This window comes from Colletotrichum destructivum, chromosome 10, assembly GCF_034447905.1.
Source record: "Colletotrichum destructivum chromosome 10, complete sequence".
Taxonomy (NCBI): Eukaryota; Fungi; Ascomycota; class Sordariomycetes; order Glomerellales; family Glomerellaceae; genus Colletotrichum; species Colletotrichum destructivum.
Window position 1 is genome coordinate 1743934 of NC_085905.1, and position 26883 is coordinate 1770816.

The following is a 26883-nucleotide window of genomic DNA, read 5'->3' on the forward strand; positions in this document are numbered from 1 at the left end:
TAGTTATGCCTCGTCGCTCGCCGCCGACTCGCACTCCCACGAACTTTCCGACTCGCTTCCAAAACGAATCCCAATGTCCCGCATAGCCTGAATGTTATCGTCGCCGATTTGGTCCCTTTCGGCTTCGACTTGTTTCATCCTCCTTCCCCAATAGCCTAGAATGAACTGGTCGAGCGGCTCGGGGTGACTCTGCAATCTCGCCTCAAACTCAGCCATCAACATTTCCAGGAGCTCTGCCGTGTGCCTGTCCTCTTCCTGGATTTCGGCGACTTCCGCAGGCTCCATGACTCTAAGCCCACATTGCTCTGGGCCATGGAAATTGCCACTCGAAATTATCTTCTCAAATTTGCGGTAGCTGCAGCAGGTATGCCGCATTCCCAGTTTGACAAAGGTGCAGAGGCGGATCGTGTCGTACACATACTGGTTGCGGCACTGACCGGCTACTCCCTCTGAAGACGATGCAAGCAAATCAGATAGGTCTGGTAGATGTTCTCGTTTCGGCCACTGTACTGGCGCGAGCCATTCTGGGCGATTGAGGTAGCAGTAGCCTTTGGCATAGTTTGATGCCGGACTGCAACCCTCAAGCGTACAATAACACACACAAGGATCCGTTGATCCACTGGCTAACATTCTTTGCAAACACTGGTCTGATTGGTAAAGACGCGCTGGTGGGTTTCTTGATAACCGACTATTACGCAGGCATTCTCCTAAGAGATATGCAAGGCGATGTATGACTCGGAATCGGTAAGGTCTCCTCGGACAGAGGCTGTAGGAGCTGTGTGGTATCGGCTTGTGGATATCTGCCCCTTTTTCTTCGAAGAAATTGATCAATGGCAGCGGATAATGCAACAATCCACCTACAAAGCTGATTGAGGACGTTAATAATTGGATAATCATTAAAGGTGAGTAACCATCAACAAGAAAGTCAACTTCAGTGAACCCGGCTTGGAACAAAGATTCGGCTAGATTGACGGGCATTACTGGCGAGTGGTAAACCGTCCCGGGCCGTGCCCCTTGGTAAAATTGAGGAATGTCAACAAGCTGAAGCTTCAGGTGATTGATGACCTCAGCGGCATTGTTCTGTATTACTGACACAGATCGCAGTCCAAGTTTGCTGATACTCGTATCCGGGAGATGCTCTAGAGCAATCGAAAGCAGTTGTTTTCGACGACAACCAAGCTCGTTGCTAAGTACCCCAAAAACATCGCGTAATTCTATCCGATCAATCATCCATGAATGGATGAAAAGTGATGCGTCTTCGAGGCCCACGGCTGCACTGTGGTCGAGTAAAATCCTGACAGATTCCGCTTGGTTTAAAAAGATGGCAAATTCAATGGCGGAATGGCCATATGAGTCTGGGACATCAATGATAGAGTCACAGGCTAATCCGACAAGTTCGAAAAGCAATCTGAGACCTCTGGGCCAGCAGACGGCCACGTGAAGCGGTGTTTGGTTGTCGTGACCTCTTTCGAAAACTAGGTCCGTTGAGGAAAGGAGAAGACGGCGGACGTCACTTTCCGATTTTTGAATCAATGCCTGAAACAGAGCTCCGTATTCGAAAGCTACTCGAGTCAGCTGCTTGCACTTAACACATGATATACTTTTCAATGGTCCGTTTGAAGGCGCAGACTAGATGCTCCCCCAGGATTCAATTACATGTAAGTGGTGTTGAGACAATACGTCAAGACACTTGAATATCAGCTCAGTACACTTACCATCAACTGAATCCGAACAAGACTCGTAAATGTTTGGCAAAATGAAAGTCGAAAACTCAGGTCTTAAACTATGCCGTGATACCTCACCAAATACAGCATCCATACGCATCAATTCTTTCGCTAATGATAACTCTCCAGGTCTCATTCGAAGGGGCGTCGGATTCTGGAAGACTGTATTGACCATTGCAGAAGAGGCTATAAGTGTTCGTAGTGGAGTCCTAAATTGAATATGAGGTCAATACAGTACCGATTGCAGTTTCTTCTGTGAATTAAGTACTAACCCGCGGCTTCCTATCTCATTCAGTGGCACCCCTAGAGAGACAATGTCTCTTAAAAAAGCGGTGAATACAGAAGTGGTATCAATGTCCCAGAAGCCTTGGAAAAAGACCAAGGAGCTCTGTTTCTCTTGGTGAGTAACGCATTGTTTTGTCCAGAAATACACCTACTTGACTTACATGTATAAGATTGTTGCCGTACTCATCAACATCCGTTGGCCAGGCTCTACCACTCTTGAACATTTCATGAATCTCTATCAAGCTCTGTGAAAGTATTTCCTGCAGACTTTCTCGTCCAATTTCTCCATAGCGATGCATGCGCTCTTCTAACTGATTAATAACGCCACGGGCTCCAGAATTGTAGCCTACAACTGCTCGGACGGTGAGGTTGGGCTGGATACTCAAGCTCCGCATGATGAAGCTGGAGTACTGTAACGTCATTTTCCACTTGAACAGAAAGCCTAGCAGTTTGAAATTTCCGCCAAACGCTCGGGTGTTTTTGTTCAGGAAGAACAGCGCACATTGCTTGTCATGCCGCGGTTGTCGATTTGTAGGGACCCTTGATCGAGTTTGCCGCAAGCTCACCCAGCAGCTACACAAGAGGCTTGGAGGAGCTGGAGTACCCGAGTGCTCATTTGGCAATGCTTCCGTTTTTAGGAGCTCCTTCTCCTGTTGATCTCGCAACATCGAATGGGGATCTGCTGGAAGACAATGCCTGTTCCTTGAGCCCTCGAAGATAGATGCATACGCTCCGGGCCCCTGGTGGACGCTCCCGGGTTCTTGGGGGAGCCGATAACATCCCATGTCGTCTGCCGTGTGACTCGGTGGCAGGCTTGGATTTCTCGACTGCAAGCTTAGGGCGATTGCGCTCTCGAGGTTACAAAGGCGCTCCTGCAATGAACGATCAAGTTTCGCCAAACTTCTCTCCACGACAACCTCCATATCCGGGATGATGGCTGCAATTCGGTCCTGTGTCTTTTGCGTCTGGGCACATATGGTCATGGCTAACTGAGAAGCCTCGGCCTTTGTATTTTCTTGCAATTCCTTGGATAGGTCACTGTCCACAACTATTAGGATCTTCGCCAAAAACATTGGTTCACAGACGGTGATAATCTGAAGAAGGCGTACTGGTTCATCAAGAGCAAGAGGCTCAGAAAAGCCGACCGGAAGTCTTCCATTTGTGACCTAAGGCTGTCGAACTTGTCTTTCTGGAAGGGATACTGCAGCTGCCTGATGACTGTCTTCCCCTTTTCCCTGAGACCCTGCGTGGCCGAAAGCTGAGAGTACTTGGCGCTGAGCGTGTTGAAATCTTGGAGGCAGACATCGCAGGCGGTGAAACACTCCCGGAAAGAGTTGGACAGGGAGTGGTCGACCACGACAGCCCCGTCGGTGCGGCTTTTGATGAGCTGCAGAAAGGCTTCCAGTCGCTCCACGTGCTGCCCGAGGAGGAGGATGTCGACGTCTCTTGACCGGTAGTCCTGGCAGTAGATGTTGAGGCCCTTGCAGACCGTGATGCCGAGGGATATGAGGCCGGCGACGCCGCTCGAGACGGAAAACGGATCCATGATGGGAATTCGGGTGGCCGCTTGCCGCTTCGCGAGGCATCGACGGTTGTTCACGCCATGGGAAAAAGGTTGTGAGAGCAGACAAGACACCTGATAGCGTATCGACGTGCCGGTGAGATTGAGAAGCTCGACCCTCTGTATATTCTGCCGGTGTTCTTGAAGTTTAGTAATCTGTGGAAGAGGGGAATGAAGAAGAGTTGGGAGACAAGTGAGTCTTCGGGTGGAGGGGGTTCAGCCTGAGCTCTTTTCAGATATGTATGCATGTCAGCCTAATAGTCTGCCTTGGCTTGGATGCACCCCCGCGCAGCCTGCTTGAGATGAACTCCGGCGCATGCATGAGATCTGCGAATCATGCTTATTGGTTGCCTAAACTGATGATTGGATCTCAAGCTGCAGCCATGTTTCGCGTTCTTTTGGACGTCCATCGAGGAATTGCTGCTTGTTTAGGATCTGGTTTATCGGAGCACGATGAGGCAGTATCCCATGAGTTCAAGAAATCAAACTCTCAGAAGCACATCCAACAGGACCATCACACTGAGCTGGGGCACACCAAAGCATGAAGTATGGTTAATAACCAATTAAATTCTATGAAGGTATCTCTTTCTATAAGAACAAGTGTTGTACAGTCTCTTCCTCTTCCCTATCCCGTATGCGTGAGGCTAAACAAATTGGTTTCGGGCAAAACCAACGTCGACCTCTCGGCAATGTTAAAACCGGGCAAGCAATTTACTCGAGGTCGAAAGCGTTGGGGCCGGTGTAGCTCTCGACAACAGCGTTGGGCTGGTTGGAGATGACAAACTCGGAGCTGGGAAGGAGGTGGGAGCCGGTCTGGTTGCTGCTGGGGGTGACCGGCTGGGAGACAGTGAAGGTGATGCCCTCGGGGCTGCGGACGAAGTCGAAGGTGCGGGAGGACTCGGTGCAGGCGGCCTCCTTGACGTCGGGGAGGGTGCCGTCGGTGTTGGCGGGGACGAGGGCTCTGCACTCGACGCCGGTGGTCTCCATGGTGCCGGGCTGGATGACGTTGAAGGCGATGCTGAGAGTGAAGAGTTAGCATCTCTGTTGGGACTTCTTGAAAGGTTGATGAAGAAAGGGGACTTACAGGCACTGGGTGCTGTGGGGGATGCAGCCGGCGCTGAAGTCAGAGACGCTGAAGGTGACGTCACGCTTGCCGATGGCGGCAGCGGCGGCGACGGCGGCGGAAGAGAGGACGGCGGCGAACTTCATGTTGGCGGTTTGGTTTTTGAGGTTGGTGGCTTGTGAGAGAAGTGTGTTGTAGAGCTGGTTTGGGTTGTTGGCTGGAGGAGTTGGTTGCTTGTGTGATAATGAGTGGAATTAAGGCTGTTTTGATGGACGACGTCGGGAGAGTTATATACCATGTTTTGTCGCAACTGGAGCTTGGGTCGATACGAGGAGCTGTGAGGCTATCCACCAGAGGCGATGATGATCGTCAACGACGGTCAGCGGACCCCGGCAATGCCGTTCTCGTATTCCGGCCGTTTCCCGAATCAACAGTGGGTACAACGTCATAGTCTCGGGGTCCCCTACATGACGTCTGTTATGCAAAACAAAACAAAGGGGCACTAAGCACAAGTGCCGAGGCTCATCGGAGTCGAACCCGATCACTCGGCCGAGTCAAGAAACGCCAGTAAGTTGCCTAAGAAAACACACGTCTGCAACGTTGCGCAAATCACTAGACGCTCCCTTCGTGGTTGACTCAATAATCCAGCGGCTTTGTGACCGAAAACTACCTTGCCCTTCTTGGGAAACATCATCATTAGACCACACGAAAGAAAGGGGTGCTCAACTCCTGATCATTCAGCCTTAATTCCCTCAAATCAGCTGGGCCCAACTCCCGCATGTCCACAACAGATCCAGAGGTTTCCGGATTCCTCCCCCCCTAATCAAAGGCTCAGGGTTGGCAGTCAATGTGACCCGGATGAGAGACGAACATCAGCATGACCATGCTTTGATTGGGCAACCCCACAAGTCCCCCGCCTTTTGTGGCACAGGATGGGACGACTGGTGGCATTTAATCTATCTATTTTGGGCGACTCGCGTACTCGAGATACCCAACATCCCTGGCGGAATCACCATCAACCTCGGAGAAAACCAACATTCCGGAGTCTTCCTTCTTTCAGCCCGGCGGGCTTTATGTCCGCCAAGTCCGTGCCCATGGGACGCGGTTAACGTAGTATCCTCTTAGCTAAGTTGGGGACCATTGCCTTACTGACAGCTGGGATCTCTCTCTATGCATGACTTGCACCTCGGCTACATCCCTGCAGGGTTATCCACCCAGGCATTGTCACGCTGTCTTTGTTGTTCCCTCCACTGGCACCATAACAACTCGGAAACGAAAATGGCGGGAACAACAAAACACGTTCTATGACCTCCGGGTTATTGAGGCAGGAATGGCCGAGTGAGTGTGCGGTTTAGACCGGGAAGAGTCTTTCTAACTGGTAGACGACGGAGTTGAAAAGTAATCCCACAGGTAGGAGAATGAGGAAGCACAGAGCAACGTTGCATGTATTCCCACGATGCTCGTTCTCTCCATTTGGGACGCCTACGACGTACTGTATTCAGATGTAGTGCTGAACCCTCCCTTTACCAGTGGATCGTCTGTATACGAGATCCGCCGCTCCGTGCTAATGGGTCGTGGCGAAGGGGTTTTGACTCGTAGAGACTCAGACGACGCTAACCACCAGGTAACCAGTGGGGGCGACGAAGGGCATCCCCGCGAACAGACGCTGGTTGAAGTCGGCTATGCGGCTAAGTCGAATTCGAGGAGGCGGTTGGGCCGGATCTGTCCACCGAAGACCTACGCTAGACGTCAGTCAACCCCGAGTAAGTTTGCTCAGATTGAAGCTAGCGAATCCGAGGGACGGCAAACAGTGACGTCAAGTTCGTATCCAAATTTGGCATAACTCGGCTCCCATACCTTGGGGTAACGGGGGCCCCTAAGCGGTCTTTGCGCGGGCCGCTGCGCGCCGTTATCCCACTCCGATCCAAGGGTCCCCAACCTTGCGCATGTGTGTGAGTGAGACACCGAGATGGTAAGAAAGGTGATTGATTGTGTATGTTGGACATAATATTTGTACTGTGTTCTTATTGTGCTTTTTTGTATCACTGTGTACCTGTATGAACTCGCGAGAGACCACGTCTTAGCCACGTATCTTCGTAGAGTAGAGAGCTAGGTGTTCTTCATCTTGGCGATGGAGGAGAGAAGCCTTGGCAGGCATTTCAATCATTGATAGTGTCTTTGGTTGATTCATATACGTAGAGGTTAAATACCCAAAATTACAAACAGGGAGTAGAGATCATTACACAGCACAACATGCTGTACGTAGGTTGGCTTTACTGACTTCCTTACATCTTATCTTAAAGATGATGAAAACACAGAAGGCAGGTAAGCGAGAGACAGAGGAGGAGGGAAGGGTCTTCAAAAGGAAACACAACAAAAAATTTTCGTTGCTACAAAGCTAAAAACACACGTGAACGAATGACTTTTTCGTCAGAAAAAACAAAAGATTGCGCCGAGGGGGAATCGAACCCCCGGCTCCCCGACGCTGCTGGATGGCAACGGAGAATTTTACCACTAAACCATCGGCGCATGACGATAATATCGAACCCACAAGATGGTGGGTGGATGACGGAGGCCTGAGTTAGACTGCTTGTGTCTGGTTGTTCGTGATAGAGAAGTGGAGGATGAGGGCTTACAATGCCCGCTTTGGTTACCGCTTCTGACAAGCTTTGACTGGAGGTCCCCACTCCATAGATTAAGCCTAAACTGTAAACGTGAAAAAGTAGATATAGGCACTTGGTTAAACGGCGAGGAGCAAGTCAAAGAGCAACTCAACATTAACGTGATAAGGTTTTCTGTGACAGATTCGTCACAGTGTAAAACAACGACGAGCACTATCGGATACTCACATAACGTCGATGTCATCGAGAGCAACGCTGGCGACGTCCGCAGCAAGAAATTTGTCAGAAATTAGCTTCAAGTCAGACAAAATATGTAAACTGTTGCTGAGCAAGGTGTAGACCGTTTACATCTTTGATGGCAGTGGCATCACACAGCAATTTCCCCGAAAAGTCCAGCTTTGGCTCGTCTCGCGAATCATCAGTAGGCAGAAAGCTAGAGGCGAAGGGCCTGTAGTCTTGTATACCAAGCTTGGTTGTTTGTGCATGTCTATCCTGCTGTCAAAGGCCATTGAGGGACTAGGTTTGCTGGAATGCTCGCAAAGCAACTAGCAAACTTCAACACGACTGCGTCTTTAGGTTGTGTTGCGGAAGCTATTCTTGAACTTTATGCAGCGGCGCTTTACTCACACTTGAGAAACACTGTCGAGCCGTAGTGCTCTTACCTTGGGCGTGCTTTTTCCTTGAGATATGTTATCAGGGAGTTGATAATGTAATACATTCGTGATCAACTATTAGCATCTAAGATAATTTGATAAGATAGTTCAAGGAGTATCACGTAGTAAGCCGGCAAAGAAGTCTGCCACCGAATTTTCCCCCATCACGATAGTCTCAACCGTAACAACTGCCGATGCTACCTTGTCTTTATCTCGCATCTACTTGCTGATTATAAAAGCTAAGGAAATGCGTTGCTACATCGAAAGAGGCCATAACAAGTGACGAATAGGATGGTTGAAGCCCGGAGAGGTTGGCACTACCCGGATTACGTCTCTCAGGAGACCGAATACTCCTGAGTGGAAAAACTTCAACGGACTCGGGACAATTGTTTGAACACAGAACAAGAGTAAACTGCCCACGAATCCCCAAAGAACTGAAAGCATAACCATCTAGAATCGTTCTGTGTCTATTAGTGGCTTGCCGCATAAAATGGTTGTATTGGCCTCACGTTGATCTAGATGATGGGTGTCGCTGGAGTTCCAAGCGCTGTCGAACGATACGACGTTGACATTTGCAAGGCCCGCTCGTACCCATCCGCGAATACCTCCTCGATTTGCAGAAGAAGGTAGTTGTGGAAAGGCGTTTTATCACTTATGAAGCAGCACCCACAGCAAACATACTAACGAGGGCAAACCTCCGATGCCTCGGCGGCTACAGCGTCCGTGGGTTTGATATAGACAGCGCCACGACGAGTGCGTTGGCGATGATGTTGAAGAGCAAGTCCGTCTTCGAAAAAGATCTTGGTGACGATTCTACATTGGAATCGCCATGGGGGGATAGTGGCGTCACGTCTTATCACTGACACATCCGAGCCGTTACTCGTCACATCTCCCGCCACATTGCACCGCTGGCAAGTGAGCAGCCATATTGGACGGGAAAGTTGGAAGAGCGGTGGGGTCAGCAACATATCCTGTTGACCGTACCGCGGAAACAGGCCAAGAGCAATGTCCAATCCCGTTCATGGAACAGACAAAGCTCATACTTGAGGGGAAAAGAGGATCCCTTTGAACTGGGGCCGGAGCCGGGATAACAGAGTTAATACCCCGCGACAGACGACTCCTCTCTGCCAACGATCCACACACATACGCACAAACGTAGTCCAAGAAGTCTTTCGGACGAACTCTTTTCTTCAGCCTGTGCTGGATCTCCACCATTTCTTCTGCCGGCATCTCCCTCACCCTCCCCTCCTCTACATACACGTCCCACATTCACTCACCAGGCATCTTTCTTTTCAGCATCTCAATAACCGCTAAACGCCGCCATGTCTTCCCAGGAGACGCAGCTCCCCACCATCCTCTTCACCCCCGGCGCATGGCACCGGCCGTGGGTGTTCGACCTGGTGCGCGAGGACCTGGCCGGCCGGGGCTACCCCACCGCCGCCGCAGCGCTGGCCAGCGTCGGCAGCACGGACGCGGACGTCGGCCTCGACCGGGATGTGGAAGCCGTCCGCGCCGTCCTGCGGGGGCTCGTCGACGCCGGGCGCGACGTCGTCGTCGTGGCGCACTCGTACGGCGGCATCCCCGTCGCCAACGCCGTCCGCGGCCTCAATTACAAGGACCGCGCCGCCGAAGGACAGAGCGGCGGTGTGATTATGGTTGTGTACATGGCCTCCTTCGCCATCCCTGCCGGAGATAGTCTTTTTTCTGACGGCAAGGAGATGCCGTCGTGGTTAAGTCTCACGGTAGGAGGAAGCCCCAACCCCCAACCCCCGGCGAAGGGAGGGAATTGCGTTCAGAAATCTGTAGGTGGTTTGGCTGACTCGTACAACCCCCTTTCAACGCAACAGGACGGCTTCGTCTTGCCTCGCGACCCGATCCCGATATTCTACGCTGACGTCGAGCCCTCCCTCGCCGCCAAGGCCGTCGCCGCTCTGCTCCCCCAGCCTCTCAAGACAGTCCAGGACACATCGGGCTTCGAGCCCTGGAACGAAGGCTTCGAGATGGGTTACGTCTTCGCCGAGGACGACCAGGCGATCAGCCTCGACAGGCAGATCGACATGTCGTCCCAGTTCCCCGCCAGCTCCTTCACCGCGACTCTGACGGCGAGCCACTCGCCCTTCCTCAGCATGCCCGAGGCTCTTGGTAAGGTTCTTCAACAGGCTGCGGAGGTGGCGGTTGCAAGGAGGGCAACTTGAGGCGAGAGGTGCGGAATTGGCAGTTGATTGAGTCTTTGGTCATTTCCGCTACCAACTGTCTCCGTCCGTTGTTGTGTGGGCTGCTCATCTTGCACATTGAGTCTTGTAAGGGTTGGTTATTGGAAGCAGTGAAAGTTTGGTCTATCGTTTATACGCAGGAACAAAGAGCACTGGTTGCTAAGTGCCATTCGAACGGTAGACCACCAGTCTTCTACTTATCAATGAGAGTACTGAAAAGAGATGACAGAGACAGTGACCTTGGCTGCCCCCTAAATCCAAGATGTTATGTTGATATCCGAGCACGTCACGGCGTTCTCATGGAAGCCAAGCGTCCGACAATATCGATTGAAGTCAAAGTCGTCAACTTGCGCCAGCTACGACTCCCAGAAACACACTGCACTCAGGCAAGGGTAATCAAGAGTCAAATTATTGCCCGAATGAGGATACCGGTTCGCCGTTTGGCGGTCACATACGAGAAATTAGGAACAACTGGTTTGCGAGACAGAGGCATCAACTATTCGAATATGGAATTTGGGTTTCTACTTCAAGTTCTCTGACTCTCGCGCTAATTATTCACCTTGCTGTTCTTCGCCTGGGCGACGGGACACATCAGTGTTCATCTCCTACTTTGGACGGAAGAGCGACGACGGACTCTTCACCGCTAGCTAGCTTTTCGCAACAACAGCTCCCCCTCCTCTCCATCCCGGGTCCTCCCGAGACGCCGCACATCTTCCACGGTTGGCTCTCTTACATCTCTCCCAGTCGACTTCTCTTTCCTACACTCATCTACTGCTGAAGGACTGAGGCGTCCAGCTTCACGTCCTGCTGCGCCAGGGTCGCGACCGTGGCGTGCGGCCAGCTGAGCTTGGCGAAGTCGAGCAGGACGTTCTGCGAGTACTGCAGCTGCGTGTACTCGACCGTGACCGTCTTGGCCGCGGGGATCTCAAAGTCGACGGTGAAGGTGGGCACGGCGTCGTTCGGACGCAAGGGGACGGCCGAGAAGGTCTTCTTGTCGTCCTTGTTCTGCGGCTTGAACGGCTCGAGGTGGATCTTGGTGCGGACCGTCGAGATCCAGTACGTGACCGTCACCTGCACGGCGTTGGCGTTGGGGCGGCCGGGGCTGTTGTTGTCGTCGGAGCCGTCGCCGACGAGGAAGCCGATGTTGGCGGTGGCCCCGCCGAAAGTGGACTTGGGCGGCGCCGTCGAGATGGTGTAGGTCGTCGAGTCGACAATGTCCTTGCCCTTGTTGGCGTTGCTCAGCACGACGTTGGGGTTGTCGAGCATCTCCTGCGTGATGGTCTCCGCCTGGGTGAAGGGCGTGAGGTCCTGCGGCAGGCGGAAGGTGGCCTTGTTGGAAGCCGTCTGGCTGGGGAAGGGTTGAAGGTCCGTCCCCCTTGTTCTCCGGGTCCCCGATGAGGAAGGGCTGGATGGACTGCTTCTTGATGTGCGGCGCGCCCCTGGAGGTGACGGGCGCCGAGAAAGACTGCGCGTTGATGGTCGTGCCGTGCGGGATGGAGCCCATGCGGGCGAGGGAGGTCGGCAGAGCGGGCGTCATGCTCTCAGGCACGTGCATCCAGAGGCCGTTCTCATAGTGAAGGGTGGGCGGCTTCTTGATCGTCTTGTCCATGGCATCAGTGATCTCTTGCGTATAGGGGATGCCGTTGAGGTTGATGTCGGCCTGCGTGAACAGCCCGCGGTTGGGCACCTCCCCGAGCTGCTTGTCGAACTTCATCGTCTCCTTGGTCAGGTTGAGCTGCAGGATGTTGTCATCCGGGAACGGTCCGGGTGGAGGAGTGATGTCGAGTTTAGTCGGCGTTCTGCTTCCGTGCGGCCGGAAGATGGTGTTGAAGCCGAACCCAGAAAAGGTGCGGCTCTCGAGCCTCGCGAGGATGCCGAGCGGCGGCGGAGCCTCAGTCTTCGCCTCGCCATGGGTGCCGTTGCCCCCAGCTGCCGTCCCCGTCTCGGGCTGGAGAACAGTCTGGCCATACCCGAAGGTTCTCGGCTGCACCTCGTTGTGGACGTTTGAAGCCACGGGTCTGCCCATTTTGATGGCTGTTTGTTGGGTTCTTGAGAAGGTGGTTGAAAGTGTGATGGTTGAAGGGGCAAAGATGGTAGTTGAAGTGAATGATGAGATGCAACAACCAAACGGAATAGGAGCAGAACGTGAACCCTTTAAGTACGTGTGATATATCTGTCGCTGTCCTCACGAAACCCGCTCATATGGCGGCGTCTACATCTTCGCAAGCTGAGATGAGACAGGTTCCCGCAACCGCAGATATCAGCCGGTAGTGAGTGGCGCTTCCATCCAGAAGCTGAAAGAGTGTAAGACATGATGAACGCCATGGCATAAAACCAGTAGGCCCAATTCAACCAAGCAGAGACGGTTGGGACGAAGAGTGTTTAAACGAAAAAAACGAAACTTAGCAGTCGATGCAAGGTATCATGTTCTATGGCGATGGCCTTGATGGCTCTTGGCCTCGATATCGACCCATGTAACTACTCCTCATGAGACCATATAACCGACAACCACTCAAGCAAGCGTCGAAGATCCTGACTTTACAAAAATCACCCATAGTTTGTCCGAACAGAGTCGAGCGAGAAGAGATGGACAGAGAAAACGTGTGCGCTTGTGTCTCGCGTGGCATTCTAGCGTTGAGGGGGTCAAACGCGCTCGGTGTCACAACGGGCACGCGCCGGTCCGCTTCCGTCGCTCCCCGCAACCGCAACCATGCCCATCCGGCACTTCGACTGTTGCCGTACATTGTACACCGCTCACGTAGCGCGAGCGGCTACGCTCCCATCGGCGACTGTGATGTCTTCTCAGCCTCTGTTCAGACACTGCTTTCTCTCACTCACTCACTCACTCACTCACTATGCTGTGTTTGTTGCCTTTCACTCGTAGATAACGCACCATCTGGCATATACTGCGTCAACCCACCAGAGTTGTTCACCATCGAGTTTCAAACACCCAGGCAAGAGGTGTCTTCAGGCCTTTCCAGCAACCCCTCACATTCATCGACTGCCACATGGCGGTGGGCAGGAACGTCTCCGGGGCAGCCCATTCTTGGCCCCTCGAGCTGAAAACCACTAGCTTCCCGAGAATCTGAAATAGCCAGCTTGTCATTGGATAAACTACGCAGAATCTTTTCGGACAGTGCGTGGTTGATGGCGAGGATGGAGCCTGGGGCCGTTGGAATTTCGCCGCTCCAGCCCCCCGCGGTCTGGATCGCCCCCCCAAGAACGGACCCTGATGATCCATGGCACGCCGAGGTCTCACCCCGAGTGCCGCAACCGGCAAGTCTACCCCTCCTTCTACGAGGAGGCGTTCCAGCTCTCAGCAGACTCTATGGAATTTTGCAAGATTCATGGTAACAGAGGGGTTGCCTCGACAACTTTCGGTGAAGGCACATGGCTGTCTCGGACCGTTCCGTCGCGGGCCAAGTCGGGGCCAACAACACGTGCTGAACGCACGCCGACTTTGCGAGATCCATCTTTCCATGTCACTCTTCGTGAGGAAACGTGGTGCCTCTTCTGCATCTAGCGATACATCTCATCTTGGGTCACTGGATACGGGGGATGAAGCCCGCAGAACCTCCGGGGTTCTCGGAAAAGACACAATGCTTCCACCCTCAAAATCCTGCTTTGAATGTGGTACAGGGGTGGGAGAGGAGAAATCTTGGAGGAGCCTCATGAGCCGGTATCTCAAAATAAACAACCTCCTCTCGTTGTAATCTGCAAGTCAGTTCACGCTGCACCCCGAAGAGCCACATCATCCATAACATACGCACCATTGTAAGAACCCGACGGGGATTCCAGGGCAACGAGTGCTTGAGGGTAGTCCGCAGTGGCACTTCAACTCTCAAGCCATTTGAATTCGGTTTCCAAGAGTTCAGAGGCGCAAGCGTGAGTGCAGAGATTGTGTTCATGACTAACTTGAGACCTTGTGGCCAATCTCGTTGGAACATGCGGTAGCACAAGCCCCTCAAGGTTGGAAGATGAGTGGGCAAGTCCTTCCCGCTATCTAGGTAGTGATGCTGGAAGTGCCTAATACATCTCAACCTAGTCAGTCGGAAAGGGAGATATAAAAACCAGCCATCTCGCCCCTCGATCCGTCGTAGCAACCTGCAAAATGTTGGTTGCACAAACCAGGCCAGCTGGCAACCCTTTCATCACCCCAAGAATACTAATCCAACGAGACACTCCTGCCTCTGGAACTCCCGCGTATCACAATCACACAACCCTCTAGTACTCAAGTATGACTAACTTACTTACGCAGTCGCCATGCCAAGTCTTGGTAGGAGCTAAACTAGGTCAAAGTGACACAGTCTCCCTCACACGTTGGTAATCGCTGGTATCACCAACAACTCCAGGACAAAACATGGACAGCAAGTCTTTTAAATTGAGATGTTTGATTCATCCACATCCCTCCTCCAGACCAACGTCTCACATACAACCAACTACTTTTCCAAACACCTTAGGAGTCGGCCACTAAGTAGAATGTGGATGGGTATCAATTATGTATGAACCGCATCGATGCCAGGCCTCCTGTCCTACCCTCACCTCGTAGCTCTCATCCTTCCTACCCTTCGTGGAACATCGCACCTTCTCATAGTCCATCTGGTCCCCGCTCAAACGCTCACGAGCAACCTCCTAATCACTTCACATCCCTCAACATGTATAATCCAGAGGCAGCGCAGAAAAGGAGGCTTCAACCTGAACTCTCCCCAGCATCTGACAAGCAGAAACGCCGACCAACACCTACGGTATTTTAAGAACAGAAGGCAGCAGCAAAGGCAAACAAACGCCAGGCATAGATAAGAGTCTTGGGAAAACGCCTGGCAGACAAGCAATGCGGAGCCTTCCCCCCACCTCTTGCAAGAAACCACGGGCAAAAAAAGGAAACAAACTTGCTCTCCAATCTACAAGTTGTGTGTTTGTGTGTGGGTGTTCAAAAAAACATTTTTTAGGAATCGCTACGATTATACATTTCTATAATCGGAACAAAGCAAGAAAGTTGGTGATCCGCTTCCGCTTTGCTTCGGGTGTGTAAATCACGGCTCTGCCGTACGGGCACCCGGGACTCTGAATATTCAATCAATGCTGTCCGCTTCTTTTGGTGGTGCAGCTCGCCGTATCCCTCATTACTCGGGCGTCGCCTGGGATCCCCTCCACATGTAGTGACACACGCCGGATAGGGATACGCTGGCCAGGAAGCTCGGCAAGGTACAACGGAGAACTTGAATCGCAGTGCGCTCTTGAAGCAATCGTCTTGCAGGACGACGCAATAGTCGGGTGGGAATATGCCGATAAATACATCTAATAGAGTGGTCGATGCTCTGGAATGGAATTAGGAGACTCGTAACGTCGTCGGAGGCTCGCCTCACGGTTGAAAAGGGGTATGGTATGTTGGGTAATGTAGACACGAAAATATGGCACTGGCGGTGAGGCCGCAATCGACCCCGGGCCCCGAAGACTCTCTCACATGACGATGCAGCAGCCGCAGCCTCCGCTCTTCTTCTTCTTTTCGCCGCCCATGGACATGTTGGCGGCGGCGGAGGAGGGCTGCTCGGGCACGCGGGTGACGGACTGGGTTTCGGCGGGCTGGGTGGGCTGCATCATCGGGCTCAAGGGAGTGCGGGGGCTCGGCAGCGGGCTTGTCTGCGGCTTGTCGGAGATCTTGGGCATGGTCGAGTACGAGTTGCTCTGTTTGATGCTTGGCGAGGTGGGGCTCTTGGGCGCATCTCCCTTGAGCGGCCACTCGTCTTGCTCCTGCTTCTCTTCGTCGGGGGGCGTCGTGCTCGATCCGGCTTCGGGTGGCTTGAGCAGACCGTCTGCGGTGAGAGGGCGGAATTCCTTGTCGTAGATGCTGCCATACTTGCCCTCTCTTTCCCATTGTTCCTGTTGCAAACGCTTGGCGACGGTCGGGAGGAGCTGTTGTTCGGGGGGAAGACGCGGATCGGGGCGGTAGGACCCAATCATCCAAGGCGGATCACCCTCCGGTCTCTTGCCGCCGGGTGATAGATCGGCAGACCTCGTAATCGGTCTTCCGGATATGCTGCTCGTTGAGTCCTTGCCACCACGCGTCCTGGTTTTCCCGCCAGCCTTGACCTGGGCTGACGTCTTCCTGCCCGTGGCAGTCGGGCCGCCGCTGCCTTTCCGGGGAGAGACGTCAGTGAGGTTGCGCTTCGCGGGCTGCAGAGTGGACGTGGCGCCGAGAGTGTTGGCGCTACCGCTCCTCGGTCGTGGTTTCGGGTAGGCTATCGTCTCGAGTTCGCTACCACCGCTGCGTCTGCGTCCCGATGGTGCATTCCTCTCGAGGTAGAACTCGGGGATGGGGGCCGGGCTGGCCTTGGCGACGGGGATTTTGGAACCGCTCTTTTTGTCGGCGATTGAGGTCCAGTAGGCCTCGTCACTTTCGATTTCTTCGGGCCGCCGCAAGTCCCAGCTAGGCACCTCCTCAAGCGGGTTCCCCTCGGGCACCATGTTCTCAGGCGAGACGGAGCTCTTTCTGGATCTCGGGGGAGGAAGCTCATCGTCTGGCGGGGCAGAGGTGGTCCTCCTGGAGCTCCCGTTGAGCTTCTCCTCGCTGCGACCCCTACGGGGCTTGCTGCTCGCGCGCGCCCTGGGCAAGATGATGCCGGCGGCCTGGAGCTCCTGACTCTCAATCTTGGCCAGCTTGTCCCGGTGAATCCATTTGTCGTCGTCTGTGACGCCCACCATTTCGTTGGCGGATTGTTTCTCTGCAACTCCAGATTTGGCTCCAAAGACGTCGTCAGCATTGACGGGCGCGGTCTTTGATGTATCGTGGTCGCGACGGGTTGTCCTGTCCCATGACCTGTTGCTCTTGGTTAAGGAAATGTTGTCGATGGAGGCCTTCTTCCGGGGGGGCGGCAGGGGCTCGAAGCCGTATTCGTAAATGTTGGCTGAGTTGCCGTTCTGTGTCAGGGGAGCTCGGTTCGCATGGTCAACCCTATCCAGAGATCTCTTTTGCAGATTCTGCAGAGCGGCGCGGTCAGTATGAGGGATAGCAAACGACATAGATCAGGGGCCAGTGGCGGGAGTGTGGCTCCAAGGAAGCAGCCTACCTCGGTATCGGCCGTCGCGTAACTGTTCCACGCGCTCGGATTGCCATTGCCGTGACTGCTGCTCGGGGGCGTGATGGTATTGGCGGTGGCCGACGCGGCGGATATGGCGGCCATCGCGGCGGCTGGAGAGCTGGAAAACCAGCAATCTCCAGACTATGGTGTGCGGGCTGGCTGCAAGCGGTGGGCTTGAGCAGAGCGAGTGTTCTAAATGCGAAGACGGACCAGGTCGGGACAAGGATGGGAGGGGGCGTGTCGAGGGTAGCGAGGAAACGAAGATAGCGCCGATGGACGGGATCAGGAGGTTGAGATTGCGTCGTCGGCTGGGCGTCCAGGGTGGTTGGTGAGCTGCGGGAGTGGTGGTGGGTGTCTTGCCGGTAAAGACGGCTTATTAGGAGGCGCTCACGACGAGCGACGGTGGAAAGATTAGGACAATCAGGGACCGGGTCGGGCTCGGGATCGAAACAAAGGAAAACGAGATAGCGTCGGGGCGGGACAGCGACGGGAGGTCGTGGTCGGGAGAATGGGGTCAAGGAACGTGGTTTCGTGGTAATAAAGGAGGTTTGATGAATCGAATGGGGTTAGTGAGGGAAGTTTCAGCGGAAGGCCATTCGCGGCGGCGGGCGGCGGCGATGTTGGTGGAGGTGGAGGTGACGGTGGTGGTGGTCGCCGTCGTCGTCGGGGTTGTTGTTTTTGGAGGCGGTTTAGTTGGTGTTGACGCTGCCGCCTGGCCTCTGGCTTGTGCTGACTTTTTTTTTATGCTGGCGGCTGCTGTCAGCGAGGAGATTCCACAGTGCCCGGGTGCCTAGCCGCAGCGCAGAGCAATACAACAAGACGAGAGGAGTGAGAGAGAGAGAGAGAGAGAGACAGCAAGAGGGGGGGGGACAAACCAAGACAAAGGACAAAGACGGCAGAGGGGCCGAATGAACAGGCGCGCAAGAGAGAGAGAGACAGAGTGATAGAGAGACGAGAGAGAAGAGTGGCCGAGCGGCCGAGTGTGGAGAGAAAGAGAGAGAGAGAAGGAGAGAGGCGAAAGAGACTAGAGAGAGAGAAAGAAAGAGAGCGAGGACCAAACTGTTGCACTGCACAGGACACAGTGCGAGGATATCATAGGAAGGTGGGGGAGTTTTGTTGCTGCTGCTTCTGCTGCTGCTGCTGCTGCTCCTGCTTCTCCTGCTCACTTGCTTTCCTTTCTCGAGCATGAGCAGGCTAGTGTTTCTCCTCTCTCCTTCCCGTACAGGTACGTATCTTGCTAGCGCAGGACGCTATAGCAGATATAGTCTAGTTTCGTTTCTATCCAAGGGGGTTGGTTGGCGGTACCCCTGTATGATCCACCAAAGAGATATCCACATGGACAAGGCCTGGGATTCCCTCTTTCGGGGAACCGCGGCCGCTGATAGGAAGAATAATGAGCTCCCCTCCAAGACGACGAATGACAACCGGGGAGCATCCGACCCAAAGCGGCGGCAGCAGGCTCAGCAGTGATGCAGGGCTGTTCCGTTAAGAAAAAGGACGGAATAATAAGATTGGAGAATGATTGAGAATGATTTTTGAAGGGGAAAAAAAATATGCGTCCGGGAGCAGAGTTGCATCTAGCAATCTTCGTCCCGACCTCTCATTGGACAGACACCCTTTTCCCGTGCTTCTTGATGAGTGGATTATCAGGCTCAGTGACGATATGATGTGCTCGGACTCGTGGATAAGTCGGAATGCAACGAGGCATTAGAGCAAAACAGAACAGAGCAGAGCAGAGCAGAGCATGTCACCTACCCAATGAATGGCTCATAATCAATGGCTCATGGGAGGAGGTAGGAGACGCATGACATAAGGGAGACGAGCGATGGGTTCCGGGTCTACCATTGGACTCTTGGAGAAGATGCACACATCCGATTCCAGCCTCTCCTCTCCTCTCCTCTCCTCCCCTACTAGGCGACAGACGCACGATGCAAGACAGCTGCATCAGACAGGCCAATGACTGCTGTTAGGCATGTTCCCCCCCTCCCCTCCCCACTCTTCCTTTGTCTCTATAGACTGATGACAGGCAGACGAACAGACAGTAGGGTCCCGTGCGACGGGCAGGATACGATAAGACAAGACAAAACAATGATGGCCCCGGATGGCATGACGCTGATTCAGAGAGGCCCAAGTCACCCGCCGTCTCTTGGACGACGACACCTGCAGACAGACGGACGGAACAAGCACAGTGCATCAACATTAACTGCGCTCGGACAGATGGTCCTCCTCTCCTCTCCTCTCCTCTATAGAGGTTATTCCCGCTGTCAGTCACCCGTCATCACCAAGCAAAAGACCGAGGGGTCGAGGGGTTTCCACATCGTAGCCGCTAGACGCAGTGCACCCCTAAAGAAAAGGAGAATTAATTCTCCCGGGGGGAAGGTTCGCTCGTAATTGCGGTGGAGACTGTTGGCGAGTGAGTGAGATGAGACCGTTGAAGAACGATGGGGGGCCGCAGCACCGGGGCCACCATAACCAAAGGACTGGACTGGACCGGACTCTCAATCCATGGATGCACCTACCTGTCAGGGTGTCAGTCAGTCAGTCAGTCACTGCTGCCACTTGCCAATTGGCGACAGACGAACCAGACGTTGGGAGTCTGGGAACTTGTGGGAACTTGGAACCGGGGGAGGCGGGGTTGGGGGACACACGCACGCTTTGCAATGCTTAGCATAACGGGATATGCCAGACATTTGATGGTTGTCCGTTCACCGGCCGGACTCACCGCAGGCTCATCCCATCCAGGCGATTGGGCCAACGGGCCAACGCAGGACCCAAATTCAACGTCACCCTCCCAAGGATAGAACCAAGATGCCACCGACGAGATCGGACCGGGCACGATGCCGGCCTCGCCTTTGTTTACCTGTGATGTCTTGAGAGTGGTGGATTGTTGACAGAGACTGCTCTGGCACGGGCGCTGGGCGGCGGCGGCGGGGGGATCAGGTAGAATGGAATAAAAGTGGTAACCTCATGCCGGCCGAGTTTGGTTTGTGTGCTATGTTATGCCTTGCTTGGGTGCCTGCCATCATCCATCCTCCGTCCATCTGGCACCTGCCGCCTGTGTTGTGTTGTGTTGGGCCATCCGGTGTGGATTACATAAGGCATCCAAACTGACCGAGGCGAGGGCGCACTGTGCCTAGGGGGGGGGGGGGGGGGGGGGGTGGATGTCTTCCAGACCCTCGAGGCCCTGGCTGTCATCTTCCTCCTTCCTTCCCCCCCGGCTCTCGTCATTTGCGTCGTCCAGATCCCTTGCCATGCAATCAATCCCAGAAACCAGAGTCTGTGAACCAGGTCTGTGTCCCTTTTTTCCTTTCTTTTTTCCCTCTTCTTTCTTCTTTTCTTTTATTCTTTTTCTCCGTTTCCTTCAGCCACTACAGAGTTTCGAATCCCAATTCGCTCTAGCTCACTGTTTCCCGCCGTGGGAATCTTGTCCGTGTCCGGGGACGACCCCTCGGAGCATTTCTATCCAAGCGGCGGTTTGGATGTCACCTCTCTCCAGGTGTTGGCGGTGGCTGCAGCTTGTGCCCATCCTATCTGCCGCATGAGCTTTTTTTCTCTTTTCTTTTTTCTTCCTCCTTTCTGCTATCGCCTGATTGCATGAGCAAGACATCGTTTCGTCTCTGCACCTGACCAGTCATCACCGGTCAGACAGGTAGACAGACAGGTGGGCTGGCGTGTCTTGTCTCGTCTCGTCCAAGCTCAGCTCCACGGGGGAGACATTGGTTCCCAGGCTTGTCAGCCCATGAACCCCTCGGCTACGACGAGAGGGAACCGCTGGTAGGCCGTCCACGGGAACATGACGATAGGCAGCGGACACACCGAACAGGCCAGAGAATGAGATCGAAAGGGCAGTGGGGGGACCCATCTCCTATTCCTTCTAGAAGGCCCAGTCTCATCTCTTCTGACCTTCGGTCTGCAGCTTGGCCTGTATGGGCCATGGACCATGGACCATGAACCGTGAACCGTCATCATGCAGGGGCCCGGATTTCCAGATCGTGCTTTACTCATAATTTCCGAGCAATCTACAACAAGCCTGGCATCCGTGAGATCTGAATCGACGGATGCAAGTCGGCTACGAGTCGTCCGATTTGCAGTGACAACCACCTATTGTGGAGGGTGTATCTGTACAGTACGGAGACATAGGTAGGAAGATATACCTACAAATTAGGTACGATACCTGTACAGACCACGACCGCACGGTCCTCAGCTACCCACTGCCGGGCTGCCTTCATTTTGCCAGGCCGTTTCAAGTGAAGCATTCACTGCACCCCTTACTGTACTGCCTCGTCTTACTCTGTATCCGTACTCTGCACGGATACTCTAATCTTGTGTCGAGTTGCATATTCCTAGTTCTCCATCGTCTGCACAAATCAGCTCATAACTCGCCTCTTTGCGTATAGAACCACCTCCAGCCACTCAAACAGAACGTCGTCGGGCCCGCCATCTGCCGGCCGCGGCGCCCACACCAACCATCGCCCGCGTCCGCACGCGCCCCGGTCCATGTCCTAACACGCCGCCGGCATTGCCATCATGGACCACGCCGGCATCTCCCAGCGACGCCAGCCCGTCCTGCGGAGGACCCGCTTCGTCTGTGTCTCCGACACCCACAACACCGCCGTCAAGCTGCCCAAGGGCGACGTGTTGATCCACGCGGGGGACCTGACAAACCAGGGCAGCTATCCTGAGGTACGTGGCCGTGTGTGCTCCGTCAACGGGGTCGGGGTGCTTCCTTGTAGTCTGAATTGTTCGACTCAGCCGTCGTTCGGCTTCCATGTGGGAGGCGTTCGGCCAGAGATGGGCCTGTGTCTGAGCATGTGTGACCATGTTTCGTGGCAACGCGTAAACAAACATGCCCGAGCATGGCACGCCTAGTGGCGCTTGCGTCATTCTTGTCTGCATTAGGCTGCCAGAACATTAGACTGTCAGAATGTCTCGAGATACTGAGCTGACGTCGTGCCTAGTTATCGCGGGCTGTTCAATGGCTTGAAAAGGCCGACTTTGAATCCAAGATTGTCATCGCAGGTAACACCAGTCCCTCGCTCACTCGCCCGTCTCATCCTTCATATGTCCACCTTCAAGAAACGCATGCTGACTCCCTCGACCAGGCAACCATGACTTGACTCTGGACTCGGCTTTCTACGCGGAACATGGAGGTCACTTTCACAACCAGACACCACAATCGCCTGACGACTGCATCGCCCTCTTCACCAGCTCTCCGACGATAACGTACCTCAACCACGAATCAACGACCATCCGCCTTTCCTCGCCCTCTGGGCCACACACATCCTTCTCCATCTTCGGATCGCCGTATTCGCCGCGCAATGGCCTCTGGGCTTTTGGTTACGATGCGCCCCAGCACTCCTCCAGCCTCGGTGCCGCCGCCGACCTGCCCACGATATGGGACGACGTCCCGCTCGACGCCGACATCGTCGTAACGCACACCCCGCCACGCACCCACTGCGACGAGTCTCGCGCTCGCCGGGCCGCCGGCTGCGAGGCGTTGAGACGCGCCTTATGGCGAGTGAGGCCGCGCCTTGCGGTTTGCGGACATGTCCATGAAGGCCGCGGCGCCCAACGCGTCCGATGGGACGTAGAGTGCGGCAACATCGCATTCAAGGAGGAAGGCACCGAAGAGTGGCTTGATCCTGGCCAGGGGAACAAGCAATCCCTTGTGAACCTGACAGCCAAGGGCGGGAATCCTTTACGGAACGATGGTTCCCACCCGAAGCCTCAGCAGCCCGAGGCCGCAGATACTACCGCCTCGATCTCGTCTACCTCCGATAGGACGATTTCTGGAAGCGCCGCGGAACCCGGGCTTGGCACGCGGGGCCTCGGAGGAGATCCGACCTCGCCGCGAAGCGACACCGCCGCGCTGGCCGGCCGACGTGGACGACGGGAGACATGCGTCGTCAACTGCGCCATCATGGCCAAGAGCTACCCCCACGTCGGCGGCAAGACGATTAACAAGCCCATCGTCGTCGATCTGGACCTGCCCGTGTGGGAGTGGACGCGAGACGGGATGCCTCAGCTCGTGTATGCGGAGGGGTGACGGGCTCAACTTGCAGAGACGGTCGAGCCGATGTTTTCAAGACGGTCGAAATCACTCGCCGGCAGCGGGGTAACCGTCGTTTCTTTCGGCGGAGAATTCGATCAATGGTTGCAGATCAGCACCGGCGCCACATTGTCAAAACGGGACTTCAAACAGACCGATCAAACAAGACAGACAAGGCTTTCCGTTCACATTAGCCCGATGCCCTAGTACACAGCCTACATCGCCCGGCTGTGGTCTGAGAACCGGCCCGCAGTTACGTGTCGTTTGCCATCTGTGGGCCGAGCGCGTTGTGACGGTGGCGAAGCCGGCCGCGTTGCTACTTCGTAAAGATTCAGGACTGGACTGGGTGCCCTGTCTCACTCCTCGCCAGGCCAGTCCAAGCATAGTACCTTTGCTGAGTTCTGTAGTTCGTCGACGGCTCTGTCTAGGCGAGGCGGCGGTCAGTGAGGCACGACAGCCTCGCAAGACTCGTGTAGTCTGGCGAGGGTTGGACACTATCGCCAGCCGGGTACCTCTTTCTTGCACATTATGGATAAGGCTCGTTGGGATCGGCACGTAAGGCTACCTTCGGTGACAGAAGGCCGCCCAGTCCATCCCAGCGTCGGTAACCCTAAGTATCCTAGCATCAGTATCCCTGAGCATCTTAAGATAGTAGTTTGCAATGAATCGCCGGTTTCTTTTTTTCAGCGTGCCACAAAGTCATTCCCTTGGCGTAAGACTATCGATATCGAGGGAGAGAACGAGACTTCCCGCCAGCCGAGGCCACTCGCTGCTCGACGTACGTCGAAGGCCAAGGCAACGCCGAAGACCCAAGGCAGACGGGTATGCGGCTGTCGGCCATCAAAGGGACTAAAAGGGGGGATGGGATGGCGCAGCACGCACCCTCCCAGACGAAGTGAGTCGCTTGATTCTCTTTGGCCGCGGCTTGGTCTGGCGTAGCCCGTACACCGCCGTTCAGTCTCGGATCATCAGGCTTTCTCGCGAGCCGGGCAGACCGGGCGAACCGGGCCATCACATACGCCAAACCACCCGGCGACCTCAGAAGTGCCCGTCTCCCGTCCCAGGGCCCAGGTCATGGTACCCCAGATGCGGCACGAAGAGCAACTTCGCCGTAAAACAAGAGTGCGAGGCGTGTCTTCTGCATAGAAACCCAAATTGTACAACGCGGTCTGAAAGCAACTTATCTCTCACGATCAACACGGAAAAGTAGGAACCCATTCGTCTCTCAAGCGTCTCGGCGAACCGCGTGACTGCGTCTAGACGCTTGTTTCGTTTGCATATGGTCCAACCAACCACAGCTTGATCCTCACTCAAACGGCATTTGTCCCTGGATTCTCCCAAGAAGAAGGATAGAAGTCCATCCCAGGGCTCGTGGAATGGAATGTAGAAAGGCCTTGGATGGGCGGCATGGATGATCTCGGTGCCCGTCCTCTGACATCGCAACACCCCCCCGGCACGGCATACACGAAACACCACGAGGCGCGATGTGACCAGCTCCATCTCACAATACACGCACACGCGGGCGCACACATACACATACACACACAACGTCGGGGTCTGGACGACCCAAGTCACCTCAGTCACTCCTCCCCTCACGCTTCTCCACGAAACGTCTCATGTCACCCATACAAGCTAATGCCGTGACACCTCAAGCCCCTCGTCAGCCTGGGCGCACCAACTAAGGGGGGGGGGAACCGTCCCATCTTCCCGAGATCCTCCACGATGCCCAACGTATAGACCGCCTCCCCATCAGGCTGCGAACAGAGACGCCAATCGGTCCCCATTACTTGCACTTTCTCGACGCACGCTTGACGGACTCGGGCGCCTTGTTTCTTGTACTTGACGTTGCGCTCCCCTTTTGAATAGGAGACCACTGGGGAGGCATGTAAGTCAGTTTGGGGGCGGGTGGGCTTTTCCATCCCTCTGCTTAGGGAGATGGACATCTGCCTCGCCGCCTAGATCGAGACCTCCCCTCACCCTTCCCCTTCCTCGACGACGAAAGCGCGACAAGCATCATCTCGGACATCCCGCTCGCGAGAAGCGACGCCGAGCCCTTACATCCAGAACTGTCTCAGATCGTCGTCGCTGATGTGAGAGCAAAGCCTCCCCCTCCCCCGGGCTACAACACGACATGAACCCCCAAGAAAAGAATCTCAGGCTATATCGGTTACCCATGGATAGACCGCCTGCGCTGATGTGAGACGGCACCCAGCCAGCCTTACCCGCCACGACAAGCCGGACGTCAGCACGAACGACCCAGATATCGGGGTCCGTCAGCGAAAAGACAACGAGATTCGAGGGGGGGTCCCGGCCATATACCCAGGCAACGGTCTGCCCTTCATGTCCCTCCCCCCCCAAAACCCCTCCTCGCGGGACACAACATCGATAGCCTGTCTGGTGCGTCCCGCGCGCCCGCGTCTATCCATTTTGGACCTATCACCATGATGCCAGTGTCCATCCCGTCCAATCCCCTTCATATCCGCCCTTTCGCCTGCCATCCGGGTTTCCCATTGGACTTGGCAGATATATCTGATGTCTGGATGCCTGATCCGTATAAAATTACGCATGGGAGAGAGACGAGAAGAAGGCGTGGGAGACTTGGGAGAGGGGGGGTGCCTGGGCCTCCCGCGCCCCCGGCCTGCATCTCGATCCTGTACTCGGCGGCCGGGGGACCCCCCCCTCTCCCCCTTCTTACTTTCTTATTTCTTCCCACGAACCCCCTATTCCCGTGCTTGTACCCTTTGTTGCGTTCTGTGGTTGTCCGACCAAGGCTGAGGGGGATGTCGACAGCAGTCAACTCGAACCCGGCCGCTCGCCGTGGCATACGGACGTCACGCACGCAGGCACCGGCGATGCGAGAGGGTTGAGCTTTCTCGTGCTGTTATTCACACCGCGGCCAAGGGAGGACCGAGAAAGAAGGATGAGGAACAAATGGAAATGGAAATGGAAAGGGGGGGGGGTTGGTTGAGAGAACTGGCTCCTCACCCGCATGGCCGCCCGTCTGGCCATCTACCCGGCTCCGAATGCCTGATACTGCATGTGCACGCCGCGCGACGGCCAATGGCGCCGCCGAAGGGGGCACACACCGCGTGCCGGATCCCCCCCCCTAGGCACGCATGCCGTCCGTCCTCGCCCGTAAGGACCCTTTCGAGGAAACATCGGGGCAGCGGGATTAGGACAAGCTTCAAGAGCCCAGAAGGAGTGATCGGCGGCTTGGGAACTCACGCGGGTGCCGCTACATCAATCAAGCAACTCGGGTGTGCCTCCCCCATCCTGTCAGGCATACAGCACGCGGCGGAGAGCCGGTTGGCTGGAGGGGGGAGTGTGGTGTACGCAGTCGGTGCTTCAACAATAGAGGGCAGCTTCTTCGGGCCCTTCGACCGGTCTACTCGGTCACTCGTTGCCGCTCTCGCTGTCTTTCTCCAAAACGGAGCACGAGAAGGGGGGAGGGACGAGGCACGCAGAGGCGGCGACGGCGGCGGCGGCGCCCCCAGCCTCGCCATGCAGAGCCGAACGTGAAGACGTGCAGCTGAGCGCTTGTCGAGCATCCAATGAGGGGGCACAGTGGGGAGTCCAAGACAGGAGATGCTCTGGAAAAGGAATGGAAAAGGAGGGGGAGGGGGGAATTGTGAGCC

At 55.0% G+C, this 26883-nt stretch overlaps 7 protein-coding genes across 7 annotated transcripts; 2 read left to right on the forward strand and 5 right to left on the reverse strand.

Annotated features, from left to right (window-relative positions):
• Window positions 1-3: 3 nt before the first annotated feature.
• Window positions 4-1899, reverse strand: CDEST_14811 (Putative ankyrin repeat-containing domain superfamily; the record flags this gene model as incomplete). Its single annotated transcript, XM_062930967.1, has 3 exons — window positions 4-548; window positions 762-1562; window positions 1716-1899. 3 exons carry the CDS (start codon window positions 1897-1899, stop codon window positions 4-6), a joined length of 1530 nt encoding a protein of 509 aa, XP_062787018.1.
• Window positions 1900-3044: 1145 nt separating this feature from the next.
• On the reverse strand, window positions 3045-3555 carry CDEST_14812 (Putative fungal domain of STAND protein; the record flags this gene model as incomplete). The annotated part of the gene is made up of 2 exons (XM_062930968.1): window positions 3045-3047; window positions 3091-3555. 2 exons carry the CDS (start codon window positions 3553-3555, stop codon window positions 3045-3047), a joined length of 468 nt encoding a protein of 155 aa, XP_062787019.1.
• Window positions 3556-4281: 726 nt separating this feature from the next.
• CDEST_14813 (uncharacterized protein) lies at window positions 4282-4779 on the reverse strand (the record flags this gene model as incomplete). The annotated part of the gene is made up of 2 exons (XM_062930969.1): window positions 4282-4588; window positions 4655-4779. 2 exons carry the CDS (start codon window positions 4777-4779, stop codon window positions 4282-4284), a joined length of 432 nt encoding a protein of 143 aa, XP_062787020.1.
• Window positions 4780-9229: 4450 nt separating this feature from the next.
• Window positions 9230-10325, forward strand: CDEST_14814 (Putative alpha/beta hydrolase-1; the record flags this gene model as incomplete). Its single annotated transcript, XM_062930970.1, has 1 exon — window positions 9230-10325. One exon carries the CDS (start codon window positions 9230-9232, stop codon window positions 10100-10102), a length of 873 nt encoding a protein of 290 aa, XP_062787021.1. The 3' UTR covers window positions 10103-10325.
• A 563-nt stretch (window positions 10326-10888) lies between these two features.
• Window positions 10889-12146, reverse strand: CDEST_14815 (Putative heme-binding protein, predicted; the record flags this gene model as incomplete). Its single annotated transcript, XM_062930971.1, has 2 exons — window positions 10889-11468; window positions 11536-12146. 2 exons carry the CDS (start codon window positions 12144-12146, stop codon window positions 10889-10891), a joined length of 1191 nt encoding a protein of 396 aa, XP_062787022.1.
• Window positions 12147-14481: 2335 nt separating this feature from the next.
• CDEST_14816 (uncharacterized protein) lies at window positions 14482-18251 on the reverse strand. The gene is made up of 3 exons (XM_062930972.1): window positions 18075-18251; window positions 17188-17945; window positions 14482-17098 (listed from the first exon to the last, which is right to left on the reverse strand). Exons 2-3 carry the CDS (start codon window positions 17299-17301, stop codon window positions 15581-15583), a joined length of 1632 nt encoding a protein of 543 aa, XP_062787023.1. The 5' UTR covers window positions 17302-17945; window positions 18075-18251; the 3' UTR covers window positions 14482-15580.
• A 3371-nt stretch (window positions 18252-21622) lies between these two features.
• On the forward strand, window positions 21623-23915 carry CDEST_14817 (Putative calcineurin-like phosphoesterase domain, ApaH type, metallo-dependent phosphatase). The gene is made up of 3 exons (XM_062930973.1): window positions 21623-21882; window positions 22158-22218; window positions 22302-23915. Exons 1-3 carry the CDS (start codon window positions 21727-21729, stop codon window positions 23243-23245), a joined length of 1161 nt encoding a protein of 386 aa, XP_062787024.1. The 5' UTR covers window positions 21623-21726; the 3' UTR covers window positions 23246-23915.
• Window positions 23916-26883: the final 2968 nt, after the last annotated feature.